The following is a 20,490-nucleotide window of genomic DNA, read 5'->3' on the forward strand; positions in this document are numbered from 1 at the left end:
CCTTGACAGCCATGCTCCCACCTCAGGTTCCCCAGGATGTCCTCCCTTTTTTCCCCAGTCTTGTCCTGTGCACCCCAGGATGTCAGTGATGCCTAGAGCCCTGGATCCATGTCAGGTGCTAGGACACATTCAGTGATCCCATTCCCCTGTGCCCCAGTGGAAGGCAGCTCCATGCCTCCTACTTTGCCTGGGTTTGGGGGAGCCAGTGCTGGGTAGCCAGGTTGGTCGGTAGAAATGAATGGGAGTGATGTCTGCTTCATCTCCTCACCAGAAGCAGGATCGGATGATCAGACACCCCCACGTCCCTCAACCATGCTATTGCCACCCCAACCCTCAGTCCCACAGCACCCCAACACCGAGCAGAGGGCAGGAGCGTTTATTCATGAGCCACGTGCCTGGAGGGGACACAGCTTGAGGATATCTCATGGGAAGGCACAAGGCAGCCTGGTGACCATCTACTGCCTGCTCCTGCCTGCAGCCTCTCCTGCTCAGAGCGGGGTCAGGAGCATGAGGGGCAGCAGGGACAGCAGGATGGAGAGCGGGGAGTTTGGGGGAGCATCGCCACGGGCATAATATTGGGCGACAGCGACATTTGGGTTCCCCTGTGTGGGATCGAACCACATCTGGATGCAGCGACCGCTGCCACGGTGGTGGGACGTGTAGCGGTAGGAGCCAGACCAGATCTGCTCGCAGAGTGCAGCCGCCGTGGGGAACACAAACTTGAACTTCTGGCACATGGCACCCCTGGGACAGTGGTTGGTGCCTGGGGGCAGGCAGGGGGTGAAGTGGGTGAAGGGCTTTGTAAAACAGCTGTGGTTCCCCTGTGCATGGGGTGCAAATGGGTCCCACTGGCATTGCTGGGGAAGACTTGAGTTGACCTCAAGGTGGTACAGGGTCTACCACCACGTCACCCCACACCCCATGAAGACCTTCACACCCCCTGACCCACGCACATCCACAGGGGATTCCCACCTGGCTGCTACCCCCACCCCATGGGGACCCTCACAGCCCTGGACCCACTCACAGCAACCACAGAGGGGGACACAACCTCCCCTGCAGCAAGACGAAGGGTGACTGGAGACTCACAGGAGGGTCGAGGCGTGATGGGGGGTGCCCCACAACCCCTGTTCACCTGTAGTCCAGTTCCAGCCCTTGTGCCAGTTGACCTTGCAGGTGACAGCATCCTGGCAATCCTCCCACCACTGCTCACAGTCCTCCCGGCACAGAGGCACATCCTGGATCCGCTCCTTCCGCCAGCTGTTGTCTGCCTGCAGGGCCCCCAGTTTCCCCCAGTTCACCCCAGGGATCCTGGTGGGTGGGTGAGGGGAGGTCTGCACCTACCTGGTCGATCCATGGCCCCAGGTTAGGGGAGCACTCATAGAGACACGTGTCCTGGATGAAGTGGCGCTTGCACTTCTCTGGCATGGCCCCACAGTGGTCCCAGTTGAAGTTGTACAGGTAGGACTGGTCCTGGTGGGCTTCCAAACTGGTGTTGGCAGTGCAGCAGGCATTGTCCTTCCAGAGGACACACTGCACCGGGGCAGCCTGGGCTCAGCTGGGACCCATCAGGAGCCACCAGGGCTCAGCTGGGACCTGCTGTGGGTCCAGGGAAAGTGCTAGTGCCCGTGGCTGGGTGACACTGAGTGACGGAATTCATGTCGGAGCAGAGAGCCCCCCAGCCTCCATCCTGGTAACCCCACAGCAAGTGACACCAGCATGTGCTGGTGCAGTGGATGAGGACCGTACCTGCCCGTAGAGCTGCCCCTCAGGGCCAGGCTCTGTTTTATGGTGCTTGGCGTCCATGCAGACGTTGAGCAGAGAGTCCTGCGTCACTGCTGCGGCAGGAACTGGCCAAGCCACCAGCACCAGCAGAGCCAACACTGCTGCCATTGCTCTGCCAGGGCAACAGCAGGTCAGGACGGCAGCACTGAGACACGCGGTGACAGCGGGGACAAAGTCCCCCACTGTGCGTGTGGAAGTGCAGCAGCACGTGGTCACTGCCACCAACAGTGGGGCCAGGGATCTTACCTGGGGGGTGCCAGGGGTCGGGGCTCTTACCTGGGGTGCAGCTGGGCTCCAGGTGCCGTGGGACGAGCACAGCTCATCTCAAAGATCGTGGTGCAACCCTTGGCCACGGATCACGGGGTGTGGGAATGCGGCAGATTGGACAGCACTGAGGGCACGGAGGAGGCAGTGCACCCTGCCCTGGCACCCTGCTGTGTCCTGGATTGACACTCCTACATATCCTGGCCCACCACCAGCCCCACATGCAGCTGGGATTCATCCTCCTGGCGCCAGGCTGGGGCCAGCACCAGCCAAAATCCACCTATGGCTGTTTTTCCTTCCCTCCTGTGGGAGGTGGCCCGATTCCCTGACACCAGCACAAGGGGCAGGACCTGGCCCCCAACACCACCGGGTCCCTGTGAGTGGCCGGGAGGGAGCACCGCAGTGGGTAAGAGATGTTGCTGGTGGGGACAGGAACCCCTGTGGGGTCACCGATGGCCACAGGGTAGAGGCAAATACCCCTCATGGAATTACAGGTACTCCAGGGGATCACAGATGCCCCATGGAGGGGGGACCAGATGCCCTGGGGGAGAGCAGTCACCTGTGGCTCGGGAGGGACAGAAACTCTCCAGTGTGGGACATGCCTCGAGGAGGGAGGGAGGGAGGGAAGATACCCTGGAAGATGCAGATACTTCCAAGATCACCCATGATGGGGGGACCGGACATGCCCCGGGGGTCACAGGTACCCTGAGGAGGGGGGAAGACCAGTGGGGTCGCAGATACCGCCCTCACAGCACAGATGACAGAGACCCCCAGCCATGGATGCCAGCTGCCCCCAAAGGAGCAGATACCCCATGAGGATCACAAATACCTCCCCCTGGGGTCACTGGTACCCGTGGGGGGTCACATACCCACCATTAGTCACAGATATTCCGTGGGGATCACAAATCCCCCCTCACTGGGGTCACAGCCGTCTCTGGGGGTGGTCACGAGCGCCCCGACTCAGCCACCACCTGTCAATCAGGCTCCGCCCCGCCTACATCCCCGCCCCAGACCACGCCCACCCATTCTTCCTCCTGAGGGCCTGGGCCCGCCGGACATCACCGCCCTCCCTCTGCGCATGCTCCGTGCGCTGGAACTGCTTCCGGGCCGGACTCCACTTCCGGCTCTGCGGCCGGCGCCGGCCTGGCGCTGCTGCCGGTGTTCCTGCCATGTCCACGCTGTTCCCCTCGCTCCTGCCCCGCCTCACCGAGTCCCTCTGGTTCAACCTCGACCGGCCGTGCGTTGACGAGACCGAGCTGCAGCAGCAGGAGCAGCAGCACCAGGCTTGGGTGGGCACCGGGGTGGGGGGAGATGCGGGGCCGGGTATCCGGAGGCCGGGAACGGGTTCGGGGCTGGGGAGCGGCCCCCGCTCCTCCAGCGGGCACGGCCGCGGTGCTCGTTTCAGTGCGGGGGTGGGGGTTGCCGCGTGTCCCGGCACACGGGGCTCCTCCGGTGCATCGCTCCCCCGCCTGTTCACCGGCCGTGCCCGTGCTTCAGCGTCCTGTGCCGGTACCTGTGCCGGTGCTACATCTACCTGTACCGGCTTGGGCACCGCTGCTCTCGTGTCCATCATCCGTGTGTCACACCGGCTCGGGCAGGCTGTTACCGGAGCTCCCTGTTTGCGGTGTGGGGGTTAATTAATAAGCTGCTGCTGAACCGAGGCTCCCGCACCAGCTCCCAATTAATGAATTAACTAATCTCCCGAGGGAGGCGAGGAGCGATTTCTGATCCTGGTAAGTGACAAGTGTTTGTGCTGTGAGCCTGGTTTGGTGCTGCAGTGCCCCTGAGTATGGGGGGAGAACATCTATTTGATTAAAGTTTAAAAAAAAACAAGCAGTAATTAAGTTTTTATAATTAAATAATAAAGTTTAAATCAATTAAAACCACAGCACTTAGAAGAGGTTCCAAGTCCCTCTGGGTGGGAGGTGCTGACATATTTTAATTGAGCTTTAATTATCTGCTGTGGTTTGTTCATCTGGCTGATCAGATGTCTCAGATTTGGCTCTTTTTTGATAAAGAAATGCATAAGCTTTGTGTCTGAGCTCCTCCTGCCACACAAGGGGACACCTGGAACCCTCTCAGCCCCAGAGTGGCATTGGGACCCTGCCTGGAGCCAGGGTGCTCAGGCAGGTGTCTGTAGCTGCTCTTCCCTGCTTGGCTGGGGGCTGCCAGGGAGGCAGCAGGGCTCGGGCTGCAATTAGACGTGGTCAGGAAGCGACACAAGGCAGCAGCTGAGCCCAAAGGGCCCTGTTTGCTGGGGTACCATGGAGCTGTCGGGGTGCTCACCCGCCTCTCTCCCTTCCCCAGCTCCAGAGCATTGCTGAAAAGGACAACAACTTGGTGCCCATAGGAAAGCCAGCGTCCGAGGTGGGTGTGTGGGCAGGGAAGTGAGGGGTTGCCACAGGGCTTGAGGGGCAGAGGGGGTTGCTGGAGCTGTTATGTCCACAGCACTATGATGAGGAGGAGGAGGAGGATGACGAAGATGATGAAGACAGCGAAGAGGACTCAGAAGATGATGAGGACATGCAGGACATGGATGAGATGAATGATTATAACGAGTCTCCTGATGATGGGGAGATCAATGAGGTAAGTAGTGTGAGACCCTGAGCATGAGCTCCAGGGGCTGTCTTCTCTCCTTCATTCCCTCTGTTGGGTTCTCACTCTGGTGCAAGATCTCAAACCTCTCAAACCTCTTTCTTTCCCAGGTGGACATGGAGGGGACAGAGCAGGATCAGGACCAGTGGATGATCTGATTCTGCCACAACCACACCAAACTGGAGGCTGGGGGAGAGCCTTTGCCCCTCACGGCTCTGGGGGACAGTTCAGTGAAGCTCCTCCTGCCGTGGGTGCTGTGTGGGGCAGGGGGGTTCTGAGGGGAGACTGCCACCTGGCACATTAGAGCTGACACGTCTTTTCTAATAAACTCAGTTTTCAAGAAAACAGCCCCAAATCGTGTCTGAGGCCACCAGGGCAGGCAGGGGGTACCACTCAGGCAAGTGCAGGGCTGCCCCCCACCATCCACTGGTGTGCCTGGCAGACCTCCCTGTGCAGTGCAGGCAGGAGCACTACAGGGAATGAGCCCCCTCCTTACCCACTGTGCCCACCACAGACCACAGCAGCCACTGCGTTTCCTCCAGAGCCCATGTTGAGGCTGAGATGGGGGTTGGGGACCCGGCACCCTGCCGGTAACCGTGGCCACCACAAGGCAGGAGCCCCTTGCTCGCTCAGTGGGTGCCAGTGTAGCGCAGCTCGGCGATCCCATCAGGAATGGCGCGGAAGTACTCCAGGCTGGCGCGGTGCACCTTGCTGTGGTACTTGCCGCAGGTCTTGGCATACTGCAGGAAGTGGGGTGCCCCAGGGAAGAGGACATTATCAGCCAGGATGGTGGCCCCCTCAGCCAGCAGCTGGTGGCTCTCCAGCAGCCGTAGGTCCCGCAGGTAGCAGCGTTTGCAGTGATCCATGAAGACCAAGTTGGCATTCGTCAGGCCGTGCTTCTCCCGCAGGCGGGGTATCACCTCCTCCGAGGGGCCCACGATCAGCTCCACCTGTGCTGCAGGACCCTCAGTTACTGGGGCAGGGTGTCAGGGTGCCCACCCATCACCCTGCTTCACAGGGTGCAGAGAGGTCCAGATGGGACAGGACCTTTCCATCCCCACATATACTACCCAGCAGGTGCCGCAGTCCCTGCCACAGCGGCGAAGGACCCCCACCCGTCTCCTCCCCGGTTTCGGCTGCAGAGCTGGGCTTTGTCCCAGATCCCGGGTGCTCACCGTCTGCTCACTGAAGCCAGCCAGGCGGATGACCTTCTCGGCCACGGCGGCGTGCCGGGGGTCCCCCTCGATGGTGTAGAGACGGGCACCTGGGGGCAGCCCCTGTGCCAGCAGCACGGTGCCATAGCCACAGTACGTGCCCAGCTCCAGCACCCGCAGTGGTGCCCGCTCCAACAGCACCCGCTCCACGATCCGCCCTGACGTGGCACGAGCCTCTCAGCACCCACGCGCCTGTGCCACCCCAGCCCTGGGCAGGGCGAAGGTGCCAAACGGTTCCCAGTGCCCAGAGGGACGGAGGAAATGCCACAGCCAGGCCAGTGATGCCACACCAGCAGTGCCGTGGCTGTGCTGGCAGTGTGATGGCCGTGACAATGGTGCCACAATCATGCCAGTGGTACTATGGCTATATCAACAATGCCACTACCATATGGTGCTGGCACCACACCAACACTGTCACAGCCACGTCAGTGGTGTCACGGCCGTGCCAGTGGTGCCATGGCTGAGCCCAGTGCCATGCCCCACGTGGGGTGAGCACACAAGGGTGGCACTCACCTTTGTCAGGCCCCACACAGCTGAGGTGCTCACAGTAGTAGCACCACTGGTCGAAGGTCTGGAGGATGTGGTGGGGGTCCCCAGGGATGGCGTGGGCCAGCACGTACTGGAAGGCACGCTGCTCCCGCGAGGTGCCGGTGAGCCGGTCCCGCAGCCAGGCCACCAGCACTGCCCGGTACAGCAGCAGCAGGTAGTGCCGGTACCGGATCAGCAGGGTGACAATGAAGGGGAGGAAGGCCAGGGCAATCGCCGGAGACACCATCACAAGCGAGAGAGGCTGTGATTTTTGTACAGTTGCTGAGTTGACTTGGTTAGTTTCCTACTTATCTTGGGAGTTCTGCCAAATGGGAACTTCTGCACCCTTTGTGTCTATCAGTAGCATAACCTTGGGCCCAGGCTTTGAAAATCTCCCCTGTGCAGATATTGTTGAAGCACGTGAGTCCTAAACCATAATAAGGCAAATCTATACCCTCACAGGGGATGCTGTGGTAGGGCATCCTCCCAGGGTGCCAGCTCCTATTCATGGCACGAGTTGGCTGGAAGTACCTCTCCCTGGCTCCAGTGCTGCTGGGCCTGCAGGCCTGGGGCACCCCAGGATGCTGTGGAGGTCCCTGTGCCAGGGCTGGGGAGTTCTGGGGATCCATCTGCCAGGGTCCAGATATTGGGGTCGGCATGGCTGACATCCCAGGGGATTGTGCTGCAGTGAGGGGCCTTGTACACAACTCCTTCCACCCCCCTTGGTCCAGCTTTGCTGCTCCCACCCCCCATACCCTGCTCCCCACACCCTGAGCTGCTGGAGGTGCCCAGCCACAGCGACAGGATAGGGCAATGGGGGTAGCACCTACCTGTCCCCACACTCCAGGCAGGCAGAGGCAGGCAGTCCTGTGTGGAGCCCTGCTGCCACTCAATTATTGATGGTGTCACCTCAGCTGCAGCTGCTATCGGAGCTCTGGTTACCAGCTCAGTGGGGCTGGCAACGGAGACGGGGCCAGGCTGGGGCTGGGAGGTAGTCCTGGGCTGCACAAGGGGGCCTGGGGTCAATGGTGTGGCTGGGGTCCCAAGACTGGTGTGTAGTACCAGCAGCTGTGGTCCTGATGCTGGAGCTGAGCTCCTGTCACTGGGCACTGAGAACTCGGGGTACTGGAAACACTGGGCAACAGGAGAATGGGGAGCCAGAAGCACTGGGAGGACTGGGAGCCAGAATCAGTGGACAGAATCTGTGGGTCCCAGGACAAGGGGGGCACTGGGGGTGTGGAGGATTGGAGCACTGGGATCTGTTGTGGTTTAGGAATGGTACTCCCCTGTTCAGTGCCCCCACAGAGACCCTCCAAACCATGCCCATTCTCTCCCTCCCCTGCTTTTCTCTCCCCCTTCCCTCAGCAGCAGGATGGAGAGGAGAACTGGAGGTACAAAAGGCAAAGATCTCCGGTTGAGATAAGAACAATTTATTGGCTATAAGAAAATGAACAGTAACAACAACAATACTAATGACAGGGGGCACAGGAAAAGAACAGATTCACATGGCACATCCCCCTCTGACAACAGGTGATACCAGACGGCTCCCTCTGCCAATTTACTCGACAGTGAGTTGGCCTATGACAATGGCTCTGTACAAACTTGTGCCACAAGGACTGTGTACACTGGACATCTGGGCCCACAGGGGACTTTGTTATTTGAATCCCTATAGTAGATTCAACCTCCAGCACAATAATTCTCTCCAAGATACTGGGTACCTTGCTCCACAGTGTTCCACTTGTCTCAGTGCACTACTCGATCATCCTTGAGAGAATGCCTTTCCCTCACACTTGACAGGAGGTGCCTTCAGAGCCTGAGAGTTTTTGTCCTCTTCCTGATGCCCTTGGCAATGTTCACATCCCAGGACAAGGATCCCAGTTGCCTGGCATCACTACCATCCCATTCCATATTGTGGGCCAGGATATCCCAGCACTGGAGTAGCCAGGTCGCCAGGGGCTCACCTAACTGGCGGCTGGAACATTTTCACACATCTCACCCATGGACATGGACCAGGTGATTTTCTCTGTCCCTGCCTCCTCTTCCTCCTGTCCTAAGGGCCCTGCTTTGCCATCCCTCGCTAACTGAAGTAATTTTGTCTTGGATTCCTTCTTCTGTGCAGGGGTGACTGCTCCCAGCACGGGTTGTTTCCCTGATTCAGCTGCAGTTGGTGTAGCCACGGTTCCTGCTGCTCTGTTTCTTCCTCCTCCTCCCCTGAGGGTGCTGTCTACTGACCACCAGTGTCCAAGAAAGAGTAGCCAGGGCCCAACACACTGCAGTAAGCTGCTCAGCTCTAGAGTTGTCACAGCATTCTCCTTGCAAATATTCTGTCACTTTATCAGAGTCCTGTAGTTGTTCAGGGGTGAACTCCCAAACCACCGGAGCAGAGAATTTCTCAAAAAATTGGCCAATTTTCTCACACATTCCATACCACTCATGACTATTCCCCCTTGGGACAGGTCTCTGAATGGCCTTCCTGGAAATCTCTGTTCTGCCTCCAAACATGACTCTAAAGAGAGTGTGGACTGCACTGAGACAGCAGACACAGCAACAAGAACATGCAACATGCTTTCCCTACCATCCAAAGGGAATTCAAAATTCTCAAATGCTGCTGTGATAGGCCTGAAGGAGTGGGGGGAAAAAAGGGGGAAATCATCCTTCCCCTGTTCCCCCCACAGGCTGGGTACAGTTATTACTCAAAGGTAGTGCTGAAGTAAGGCAGGAGAGCAGCACTGAATACACATCCCATCATTGCCCTTGATGTTATCATGTCATAAACTCATATCCCACAGTACAACAACAATGAAATGCCGATCCTTGTCCCTGCTCTGTAAAATGCCACCCCAAGGAGCATGTACAGGAATACAGGAACAGAGCCAGGGTTAGGTACCATACCCGCATGAACCGACCAAGCACCAGTGTGACCAATGGTTCTGGCCCTAATACAGCAAATGCTGAGATCAAGTCTGTTTCCAACCTATTCTGGACAGATCCATCGTTATCTCAACCCTCAGTGCCCCACGCTGGGTGACAAATAAGAACAGCTGTGGTTTAACCCCAGCCAGCAATCGAGCCCAACACATCCGCTTCCCCATTAGCAAGGTCAGGGAGAGAATGGGAAGGGTAAAAGCTGGAAAACTCGTGGGTTGACATTAAGATGCATTAATACGGAAAGCAAAGACCACACACACAAGCAAAGAATAACAAGAATTTAAGTCGCCACTTTGCATGGGCGAGCAGGTGTTCAGCTGTTCCAGGAGAGTAGGGCCATGTTACAGCTATCTGGGAAGACAAACACCATAACTCCAGACAACCCCCTCTTCCTCAATCTTTCCCCCACTTTATATTCTGAGCACCGGAACACTGGGAACGCTGGGAACACTGGCAGCATGTGGCACACGGGGAGTGCTGAGGGGGCAGGGGGCGGCGCACCGCAACAGACACGTGACCGCGCGCGGAGGGCCGCGTGACGTAGACCACGTGCCGTCCTGTCCCACGTGACCCCCACGCGCGCCCCCGGCGGCAGGCGCGCGCGCGCGCGTGTGTGTGTGTGTGTGTGTGTGTGTTCCCCCGCCGCTCACGTGATCGGGGTGACTCGGCGCTCACGTGACCGCGCGCCAGGGCCGTGCCGGAGCCGGGCCCGCACTCGCCATGGGCTGCTGCTACAGCAGCGAAGCTGAGGCCTCCGACCAGGTGGGCCTGGCGCCAGGGGGACATTAGGCCCGCGGCGGGGGTGGCGCCGGGAGGGACGCTCGGCTCCACTCCCGGCTCCCCCGGGGCTGCCCGGTGGCGGGGGGGCAGGCGGTGCGCGTCCCCGGCGGGGCCCGGCCCTTCCCCGCTCCCGGGGCAGTCTGTGAGCGCTGCTCCCACCTGTCATCGCCTTCGTGTCACTCGTTCCTCGCGTGTATCGCGGCTCCTCCTGTGTCCCTCTCGTGTGTGGGAGTTGGAGGCGGGGGCTCGGGGGTCGTGCCAGACCCTTTCCCTGTCCCGCTGCGGCTGTAAGTCCAAGGCCTCAAACGGCACTGGCAGGAGCAGCGCCAGCTTTTCCTTCTTGGGACAGCGTGACTGCCACGCAGCTCAGGGGCCAGGGCAGAATTGGGGCTGTCACCTGTCCTGCGAAACTTAATCCGTGGGTGCAGCAAGAGCTCGGCTGGGACAGCCAGTCCCAGGGGAGCTCAGCTGGCTCCCATTTGTGTCGTGAGAAAGGAAAGAGAAGGATCTGGGCTAGAGTATTGCAGCAGCATTTCCCAGCAGGAGGAAGGGGAGAGGAAGCTTCTGGCCGGGAAGGAGCTGGAGATGCCACTGACTGCGTGTGTGGAGGAGTGGTTGCACTCCCAGCTCACCATGGGTCACAGGCTGAGCATCCTTTCAGGACAAGACAGACATGGAAGGGCTTGAGCATGTCCAGAGAAGAGAATGGAGCTGGAGCACAAGGACTGGCTGAGGGAGCTGAGGGGGCTCAGCCTGCAGAAAAGGAGGTTCAGGGTTGACCTTCTAACTCTCCACAACTCCCTGACAGGAGGGTGAAGCCAGGTGGGAGTCTGGCTCTGCTGCCAGGGGACAAACAACAGGACAGGAGGAAAGGGCCACTGGTTGTGCCATGGAAGGTTTAGGTTAGATATTTGGGAAAATTTACCTAAAAGTGTCGTACAGCTGTGGCACAGGCTGCCCAGAACACTGTTAGTGTCCTCACCTCTGGAGGGATTTAAAAGCTGTGTAGACTTGGCACTTAGGGATATGGCTTGGTGGTGGGCTTGGCAGTGCTGGGAGAAAGGTTGGGCTCAGAGGGCTTTTCCAATTTTACTGATTCTGTGAAAGTGTTCTCTTGGGTGTTTGTGCCCATGATCTCTCTACTGGATTCTTGTCACAGCCCCTGTAGCACTATTCAGACAAGCCAGAAGATCAAGGGCTGAGCTGCAACTCCTGGAGAGAGTGGGGCAATGTGCCCTGTGACTCTGGGTACCCCCCACCCCACATGGTCCCTGGGCTGTGGCAGCTGGGGTTCCCCTGGCTCAGGTGAGAACCCTGCTATGCCAGGGTGCGCTGCCTGTGGGGCCACAGTAGGTCCTCATTTAACTGTGGGGTTTCATGCAGGTTGCTGCTGGCTGCAGGCTCCTGCCTGCAGGATTGGCCTCTCCAGATGTGCTGCCTGATTTCAGCCACACTTGCTGCCTTTGTGGCTGAGGGGGCTTCAGCTGGGAAAAAGCAAAAGAATTGGGCAAAGAGGTGCCTGGCAGAGCTGAGGCTGTTCTGGGTTACACTGGGATGCACAGGGAGCCCTCCTGGCAGGTGAGGGAAGGGTGAGACTTGCCTCATCTCTTGGGGTTAATGGTGCTGGTGTGGGGAAGACAGGGCTGATTTTCCTCTTGCCTTTCTCTCAGGAGGAAGAGACAAAGCGGCTGCTGGAGCCCGCAGCCAGCCCACCCAACAAGGTGCTGAATGGAGCGGAGCAGAGCTACCACAACCTCCCGTCAGCACGCACTGATGAGCAGGCCATGCTGTCCTCCATCCTCGCCAAAACAGCCATGTAAGCCTCAGGCTGTGCCCGTGGGGCAGGCAGCACACCTCGGGGACCAGCGGTGACCCTGGATGTGGCACACAGCTGGGGGGCCTGGCTGTGGGCCCTGCTGATCAGCTCTATGTGCTGAGGGGAAGGCAGGAGCTGTGGCAGAGCCCCCCATGGCCCTCTGCCCTCAGACAGCCTCAGCTTTGAGCCCCATGGGGACACAGAAACAAGACCCCATATGTGAGGTAGCCCCTCAGCTGCTGGGCTGGAAATAGGGGCAGGGTTTGGATACGAAAGCAAGTTCATGGGGATGTGGAGAGGGGGGCTGTTGAGGCTGCAGCACTGCATCCACTTCTGAGGAGGCTTTTCCTCAAATGCACAGAGGCACTGTGAGAAGAGGGCTGTGTCCAGCCTGGCTGGGAGGGCTTTGGGATGCTTGTAGGCCCCTCTGCTGCCCTGCCTGACATTGGGGAGCTAGTGGCCACTGATGTGTGTCCAACATGCAGGGCCATAGCAGCCCTGAGTGCTACTTTGCTGTGGGGTGCATGCAATGGGGCTGCAGGACTGCCCTGGGCAAGTGCCCAGGTCCTCTGTGATCCCAGGGCCCGGTACCAGGGCTCTCAGGACATCTGCCAAGAACATTGTCCTCCCAGTGGTTCCTTTTTTCTCCAGGTGGCTGCATGCCAAGCTCCCCAGAGCCCAGACCAGCCCCCAGCTTCCTGCAGCCTCTGCCTGCCTCTGCCCCTGGACAGCTGTGGGCAAACAGTCCCTGGCATTTCCTTCCTGGCAAACAGCCAGCCACTCCAGCCTGGCACACTTGTGTCCAGCTGGCAGCATTCATTGGGCGAGTTTAGCCCTGAGATGTTTGTTTTGGGGTGCTGGCAGGTGCTGGGTTTTGTCTGCCCCAGTCAGAGGATGCTCTGAGATGGGGAGGGAACTCAGGGGGAGCAATGAGCCTCCAGTGGGAGCCACTGTCTTGTCTCTGCAGCAACATCATCGACGTGTCAGCAGCGGATTCCCAGGGCATGGAGCAGCATGAGTACATGGACAGAGCCAGGCAGTACAGGTGGGACCTACGCTTCTCCCCTGGGGTGCCTACAGTCCCTTCACAGCTGTGTGTGTCCCTGGGCAGGTCCCAGGGGTTTGGGCCTGGGTGACTGAACTCGGCATGTAGAAGGGCTGCGGCATCTTGGAGAGCAGGGTGCAGCCTGCTCAGGGAAGGCCCATGGCAGTGCAGGCAGCAGAGCCCAGGATGAAGGGCTCCTGTGTTCACCCAGCCCTTGGGGCAGATGGGTGGGGGCTGGATGTGACTGCTTCTGCTTGAAAGGTGCTTGTGTGGGAGAGCTGGAAGCTCCCTCATCCTCCTGCTGCAGGGAGTGAAGAGGGCTGGATGCTGGGAGTGCAGTACCATTGCTCTCCCTTTCTCCCCTGGGGGTGCAGCACCCATCTTCTGGGTGTCCCCATGTCTTGGCACAGCGCTGATGTTCTCTGCTCTCCCCTCACAGCACACGCCTGGCCATGCTCAGCAACAACCTGACGCACTGGAAGAAGCTCCCACTGCTGCCATCTCTGACTAACCAACCACATCAAGTGCTCGCCAGCGATCCTGTCCCCTTTGCAGACCTGCAGCAGGTGAGCAGGGCTGGGGTGAGCCCTGAGCCCTTGCGATGCTCCCCAGGGACACATCCTCATCCTGGAGGAGCAGTGATGCCCTCCTGGCTTGCCCAGAGCCCTGACTGGACTTGTTAGAGCTGAGGGCAAAGCCTAGGTCAGGTTTAAGGCCTTGTTAGAGGCGGGAGCAAAGCCCAGGACAGGCTTAGGAACTCCTTAGGGCTGGAGGCTAACCACCTGCGACAGTTTCTTTGGGATAACCGTGAGTTTCCGTAGCCACCGGTGACACAGCCATGTCCTCGTGCCTGCAGGTGTCCCGGATAGCTGCCTACGCCTCCAGTGCGCTCTCACAGATCCGTGTCGACGCCAAAGAAGAACTGGTTGTACAGTTTGGCATTCCCTGAATCTGCCCCCACCACCGCTCATTCACCGCTTTGGGTTGTTTTTATTTGTTCCCCATTTTTTTTCTCTTTATATCCCTTCTCTCCCCATGCTGCTGCCACAGAACTTGGACAGATACCCTGTTTCCTACTAAATGCCAAGCGCCCATCATTGGCACGTCGAGCCCACCTGCATTGCTTGAGGCTTTCTCTTCCTCGTGGGTGGGTGTGCATGGGGAGGAGGCTGTGTCAGCTGGACACTGCCTTGCACAGGGATGGGCACAAAGGGAACAGCAAGCAGGTCCTTGTGGTGCTGGGCCAGCACTGTTTGCCAGGTCACCAGGATGGGTGGGCTGGAGCCAGGAAGATGTGATGCTCTGCGTGGGGCCTGGTGGCTCCAACACCATCCCTTCTCCGTTTTACATGTTTAGACCTTTATTTTGGTGGTTTGTTTTTGTTTATTTTTTTTTTTAATTACTATTATTTTTTGCCACAGTAGATAAAGCCACGTTCATCCAAGTGCCTGTCTCCACTGTTCTCTGTTGGACACAGCATGGACGTGATGGAGGAGCCATGCCCTGGTGGGGGGTACACACATCTGTCTGTCCCTTGTCACCTCTTTGATCATGTCCCACAGGGCCAAGAGGACAAGGGGACAGGGAATGTATGACGACCTACCTTTAAGGGGAAGGAAGCACGTAAGAGTCATAAATGCTTGTTATCGAAAGGAATTTCAAAAGCCAGAGGGTTTGCAAATAATCAGAAAGTTTTTATTAGTAAATTACACACTTGGCATGGAAAGTGCAGGGTACCTTTCTATGGATAGGTTTCCCCATCCTGAAGATGGATTTCTCATTTTCTATGCAAATTAGTTATCATGCACAGTCTGTTCTTTCAGGTCTTCCTGGAAATGGGTCAGAGAGGTTTAGGGGTCATTGGTGGTCTTAATCCCACCCTATAGTCCATGCCCACATCCTGCCACTCATTCCTGTGCTTATGCTGTACTGTTTTGTGCTTAACAGCAGGAACTACAAGGATGTTTTTCCAGTGCTGCCCTATCTCACCTTGCCCCCCTTCTTCAGCCACATCTTGTTCTTTTTCATGGCGTGTTAATATCAAGTCCTTGCCTATTACCAACAGACCTTGCTTGACTCCACAGCCATCTGTGTTTGAGACATACACATTAGCTCTATTATGTTCTGGGAATAGAATGCTCAGTAAGACTTACTTTGGACTGCAGTATGCATTAGCCCTTTATAACTGAGAGCTCTAAGGGTCTCACTTTGGATTCCTGTCTAGAAGGTTACAAGACAGTGGGTTTTAGTCATTGTAATTTTCCATCCAGGCCACAATTTGAGTTGGTTGAAGGTTCAACAACAAAAATACGATTTCACTTGGGTTGCTACTCAGGCAAGAAAAATCAGTTTCCAAGTCTGTTCATTAAAAATCAGATACTTGATAAACATCTGTTAGTTCCTTGCAACAGAATACATCCAATAAGCTCAAGAAGGGCTTAGCCCAGGTGCTGTTTGTGAAGGACAAAGTCTAACAAGTGTTTCTCAGGTCTCGGTGGGGCCTGGGCGGTGGCAGGGGCACGCACCACCACAATCCAGTCCATGCCTAAACTTCTCTGGGCCTCTACGGGATGAAACAGGGCTGTGGCCATGGGGACAAGGCCAGGATCCCCAAGTGAGGTGCGGCCCCACTAGTAGGTCAGGACACGTTTGGGGTGTGGTAGGGCCACACTGCAGGGTGTCTGCGTGTGACACACCGCCAGAGTCCCCCACGTGTCCCGTGACTCACTGTGGGCTTACAGTACTCCGTGCCCTGCATGTGGCCTCACACAGCCCCGGGCCCGAGACCCACACTCGCACGCACCGCCGCGGTCCCGTGTGTGTCCCTGCGCCTTCCCGGGAGCCGGGGCCGTGCTCCCGCTGCCGGGCAGAGCGCGCCCCCTGCAGCCCCCGGTGTGTGCCGCACCCGCCATTCGCGCCCCGCCCGCCTCACGGCCCGGCCCGCCCGTGCCCCATGCGCGGCAGCGGGGGGCGGGCGCTGCCGTTCCAATAAGGGCGGCCGCGGCAGCGAGCCTGCCGGCTTCGCTCTGCTAGGGGACTCAAGGCAGCTGGAGCCCCGACGGGCCCGGTGACGCCGAAGACACTGAGGACGGACACGATTCCCAGCCGCGGTCACGGTAGGGGGAGAGCTGATGCGGGATGGGCCCCGGTGCTTCCCTCGGCGGGGGCTCAGGGCCGCAGAGCGAGGCTGTGCCACAGGCAGGCAACAGGCGAAACCCTCGGGCCGGCGGGGCACGCGTGTGGCACAGCCTCCGTGCCGGGCCGAGCTCAGCGGTGCCCCTTTCACTAAGGACGGGGGCGGGGGGCGGTCCCGGCCGGAGCGCTGTGGTTCGGCCGTGTTGTTCTTGGTTTCCCGGCGCTTGGCGAAGCCGGAGCCTTCGGCAGCGGCATTCGGCGGCCGCGTTACTCGCGGGTTCCTCTGCGTCCCTTCCTCGCCCGGCACCTCCCTGGCCGAGCTGGCGACCCGTAGGGTCCGGTTCCCGTTGAATCCGTGGCCGCGGGGTGTGTGCGTGTCGGGGGGAGTTTGTCAGGGGTCAGCTGGCATGTGACTCTAGTCTTCCGTGACATTAAGGCCATTCTCTGCTGAGCCCCCGGCATTTCCTGAGCTGCGCTGGGGCCGGGAGCGGGTCTGTGCCGGCCCCACCAGCTCCCCGTCCCTCGGTACCTGGGCAGGCTGGCGGCAGTGAGCGCGTCCGGGTTCGGACGATTCCCCCCCTCCATGGCGAGGCGCCGGAGGTTTCTGGGCCGTGCGCCTTTAACGAGCGCGGCCCCGGCGCGGTGACGTGGGGTGGCCCAGGGCCAGGAAGGGGAACCGCCGCCTGCCAGCCCCGCCGAAGAGAAGCTCAACAACTTTTCTTTTGTGCGTGGCCGCTGGCTCCCCGGCCCTCCGCGGCTTGCCAGCGCTCATGGCCGATTAACCCCAGCGCGCCGACAACGGCCGCGCGGCCCCGGTAAGGCCCCAGCAAAGACTTTTCTGCCTCTTCCTTGTTTTGTTTTCCCCGGGCGGGCGCGGAGGAGGGGGAGGGAGGCGGGGGCTGCGAAGCTCAGCTCGCCCAGCTCCGCCGCCGCGTCCGGCTCCCGGGGCGCGGGTCCCCGGGTGGCCGCGTTGGGCTCGCCAACATCCGTGCGCCCGGGTCGGCGGCTGCTCTCCGCCTCCGACCGCTCTCCGGGGTCGCTCACCCCTCCCGGGTGCTTCCCGCAGCCGGAGCCCTGGCCTGGGACAGCCCGGGGCCCGCGGGCGCGTCCCCCCGGCACGGTGGCGCGTTGGGAGCTCCGGAGCGCGGGCTTGCGTAACGCCGTGCTGTGACCGGAGCGGAGCAGGGGAAAGCGGGGAAGGACAATGCCGCCGCGGCCGCCGCCACCTCCGGGGCTCGTTCCTCGGGTCCCACCGCCTTCCTGCAGCTGCTCTCTTCGGGGACGCGGCTGGAAGGCGCTCACGGCCGCTGGCGGGCTCCCCAGCCACTTCCCGCCTGCCGTCCCCAAAGGCGCGTCCTCACGGAGGCGTTGTCTCTGTTCCTGGTGTTCAGGGCGGCCAGTGTCACCAGGGACAAGCCAGGCTGTGACCGCGGCAGGAGCGGTAGCCCTGCCCGTCCGGATCTCACACCAGGCACCGGTGTATTTGCAGACCGGTTCTGATAAAACCCAGCTCGACGCTGGTGGAACACGGTTTTCTCCCAGGCTCTACATCCAGTGCTGCACGAGTGCCTTTGAGTGGATTTTTAGGGAGAGGTCCTGGCTGTGGCACCGGCTGGAGGGACAGTAGTTGCTGAGTGACCCAGTCACGGAACAAGGAACTGGGTTTTAGTCAAATTGGAGGGAAGACCTGTCCCGCTGAGGATCCCATGCTTCCCAGCTGGGCTGACGGCAGTGGGAGCTCTGTAGTCCCCAAAGCCACCATGACTGGTTGTTTGTGCTGTGCTGAGCAGCTGCAGATCCTGACCAGGCTCCTGGTCTGTCATGGTGTGAGTCTCCAGGTGCAATACAGGGTGAGGAGCCCCCTCCTCATCTGGATGACTTTTGGGTTCCCAGCAGTCCACTGTCCTGGAAGATTCCCAGGGTGGCACTGGGGCAGCCAGCATGGAGACAAAGATTGCTGTGAAGGGGACCTGGCAGTGATCCCATATCCAGTCAGGGCAGCTCATCCCTGCTCCCCTCAATGCAGCGATGCCCCAGCTCCCTGTGCCCCCAGCAGGTGGTTCTTTGACTGGCAGCAGTGGGAAGGGGAGCTGGCAGCGCTTCAGTGGCTTGGCCACTGCCTTGCCGGGCAAGAAAGGTTAGTGACGTTTGGAGGTAAGAGGGAGGGAAGAAGGCACAGCAGGAGAATGAGAAGCCTGAGCAGTAGTTTTCCATTGACCCCTTATCAGCATCCTAACATGTGGGAGTGGACCTACCATCCTCCCTTGGTGGGCACAAAGGCCTGGTGCTGGGTGCAAGTCACTTAGTAACATAATTACTATACCTTTTTTATTGCCCCTCTACCTTTGTTGGTGTTTTTAGGTCTGGGCAGTGACCTGACAGGCTGGCTATGATGTCTCTTCATGGTGCAAGAGTTGCTGCTTTCCTTGCTTGGGTAAGTCCCCCCTCCTCTGCTGGAGCTCACTGCATAGGTGGACATGCTGCTGCCAGCACTGGCAGCTTCGGGACACGATGCTGGGGCTTGTCACAGGAGGGATTGTGGCTGGAGCAGGCCCTAGGGTAGCCCAGTTGCTACTCTTCCTGGGAAGGTGGGTATTTCCAGGAGAAGCCTTGCCCACCCTTCCTGTTGAGGAAACAGAAATGCTGGAACAGCTTGGTCTGGTCATGGAAACAGCCTGGGAGATGGAGCTGAGCCTGAAGCAGCTGTAGTGTAAAGGAGTTGATAGATCTGTCTCACAAAGCACTGCTGTGTCCAAGCAAAAACTCATAAAATGGTTTGGGTTAGAAGGGACTAAGGGACTTGTAAGCTCATTCAACTGGAATGCCCTGCCATGGGCAGGGAGACTTCCCACTAGACCAGGTTGGTCCAAACCACATCTAGCCTAGCCTTGAACACTTCCAGGGATAGGGCAGCCATTCCCTGAACAACTCTCACAGGGAAGAATTTCTTCCCAATATTCCATCTAACCCTGCCCTCTGTCAGTGGGAAGCCATTCCCTCTTGTCCTGTCACTCCAGGCCTTTGTCCAAAGTCTCTCTCCAGCTCCCTTGGTGCCCCTTTAGGCACTGGCAGGGGCTCTGAGGTCTCCCTGGAGGCTTCTTTTCTCCAGGCTGAACACCTCCAGGTCTCTCAGCCTCTCCAGAGAAGAGGGGCTCCAGCAGGGTGATAAATGGCACCTGTGCCAGACTCCAGATGTGGAGCTGTGGGGATCACATTCATCTGTTCCCTGGGAAGGGGTGGTTTGAAGGGGTAGATTCATTTTCACACCCAGACCAGTTGTGCTGTCCCCAGCCAGGACTGGAGGTGGTGGGTGGCACAGCACAGTGTTGTCTTAGTTTCTGCCTTCTGACTGTGCCACCCCATTTCTAGGTGAACAGCACAAATGTTTGTCCTGACCCCCTCAATGATCTGTCCCAGCTCCAGGACTGTAGTGTCTTCATCAGAATTATCCACAAATGTGGGAACTGACAGTGGTCAAATAAGAGATTTTCAGGCCTCAGGCACTAGCTTGAGCCTATAGGAAAGTACACAGCTTCCTCACTCTGGCCTGGGAAATCATAAGGAGGAATCCGGACAATCCTTGGAAGGTGAAAAACTGTTAGAAAAAGGTGGTGTTTTTCTAACTTGTTATTTACTTGGAAATAACAGTCAAGGGGTGTTGTTCTAAATGACCAATCATATTCATTGTACCAAAGTGCTGTATAAAAAGAGTGTGTTTCTAATAAACCTTCGATACATGTACTCCAATGAAGGCTTGGAGTCTCGTGTTGTTATTTTGCCGTCCCAATTTGTATCAATACACAAAGTGTGAGTATGGGGAGCTGTGTGCACATTTCAAACCACACAGCTGGGTCTGGGCTGCCTCCTGGAGCCATAGCCTCAGCCCCCAGGAGATGAGGGTCTCTCTTCTTGGGCTGTGGGGGAGTCTTGGGGTATTTATTCCTCCTCTGGCACATGAGATGCTGGGGTCTCCATCTCCTCTGTGCTGCTGCACAGCTGGGGTCTGTGCAGAGCTGCTGGGTCCTGCAGAGCAGGGAATGTTTTGGTCAGAGTTCCTGTCATTTGAGACTTGTTATCGTATCTAGCACTTAACATTTGGCTTTGCTCCTGAGATTGAAGAAAAGATCAGAGTGCTGCTGCCGGCGGCACAGGGGTTCCTGCAGCTGCACAGGAGATTATTCATTTCTGTTGATGCTGCTCTGCTGAGGGAACAGGCCAGAAGTTTTCCTGAATGGCAGCCTTGGGATCCTGAGGAAGCCTTGTGTCTGGAAAGCAGTGTAAAGAATGACAGTTTCTGCCTCATGAAGTGCTTCTGTTACCTGGGGATGTCAGGCTGCTGCCGAGTATAGAGTGGTCAGGATGTGTGTGCTGTCCTGGGACCTGAGGTGGCTGGGCAGGGGTGG

General features: G+C 58.5%; 4 protein-coding genes across 10 annotated transcripts; 2 read left to right on the top strand and 2 right to left on the bottom strand.

The window, feature by feature from the left end:
• Nucleotides 1–360: 360 nt before the first annotated feature.
• Nucleotides 361–3,030, bottom strand: LOC111945999 (folate receptor gamma-like). Its single transcript, XM_086883464.1, has 6 exons — nt 2,920–3,030; nt 2,059–2,173; nt 1,747–1,894; nt 1,342–1,530; nt 1,133–1,268; nt 361–763 (listed from the first exon to the last, which is right to left on the bottom strand). Exons 2-6 carry the CDS (start codon nt 2,103–2,105, stop codon nt 489–491), a joined length of 795 nt encoding a protein of 264 aa, XP_086739590.1. The 5' UTR covers nt 2,106–2,173; nt 2,920–3,030; the 3' UTR covers nt 361–488.
• Nucleotides 3,031–3,111: 81 nt separating this feature from the next.
• ANAPC15 (anaphase promoting complex subunit 15) lies at nt 3,112–4,986 on the top strand. The gene is made up of 4 exons (XM_086883465.1): nt 3,112–3,335; nt 4,354–4,413; nt 4,495–4,632; nt 4,752–4,986. Exons 1-4 carry the CDS (start codon nt 3,216–3,218, stop codon nt 4,797–4,799), a joined length of 366 nt encoding a protein of 121 aa, XP_086739591.1. The 5' UTR covers nt 3,112–3,215; the 3' UTR covers nt 4,800–4,986.
• Nucleotides 4,987–5,173: 187 nt separating this feature from the next.
• LOC111941356 (transmembrane O-methyltransferase homolog) lies at nt 5,174–9,830 on the bottom strand. The gene is made up of 4 exons (XM_023944492.2): nt 7,214–9,830; nt 6,369–6,645; nt 5,817–6,013; nt 5,174–5,591 (listed from the first exon to the last, which is right to left on the bottom strand). Exons 2-4 carry the CDS (start codon nt 6,628–6,630, stop codon nt 5,271–5,273), a joined length of 780 nt encoding a protein of 259 aa, XP_023800260.2. The 5' UTR covers nt 6,631–6,645; nt 7,214–9,830; the 3' UTR covers nt 5,174–5,270.
• On the top strand, nt 9,752–15,340 carry LAMTOR1 (late endosomal/lysosomal adaptor, MAPK and MTOR activator 1). 7 transcript variants are annotated; one of them, XM_086883471.1, is made up of 6 exons: nt 9,911–10,073; nt 11,475–11,669; nt 11,762–11,907; nt 12,875–12,952; nt 13,392–13,518; nt 13,809–14,396. In XM_086883471.1, exons 2-6 carry the CDS (start codon nt 11,646–11,648, stop codon nt 13,899–13,901), a joined length of 468 nt encoding a protein of 155 aa, XP_086739597.1. In that variant the 5' UTR covers nt 9,911–10,073; nt 11,475–11,645; the 3' UTR covers nt 13,902–14,396. The 7 variants fall into 7 exon arrangements, with proteins under 7 accessions (XP_086739595.1, XP_086739599.1, XP_086739593.1 ...); XM_086883468.1 differs by having other exon boundaries at nt 10,005–10,073; nt 14,377–14,678; XM_086883472.1 differs by lacking the exon at nt 9,911–10,073 and adding an exon at nt 11,251–11,396.
• The last annotated feature ends 5,150 nt before the right edge of the window (nt 15,341–20,490 follow it).

Source organism: Cyanistes caeruleus, chromosome 3 (genome assembly GCF_971803275.1).
Source record: "Cyanistes caeruleus chromosome 3, bCyaCae1.hap1.1, whole genome shotgun sequence".
In the NCBI taxonomy this organism is placed as follows: Eukaryota; Metazoa; Chordata; class Aves; order Passeriformes; family Paridae; genus Cyanistes; species Cyanistes caeruleus.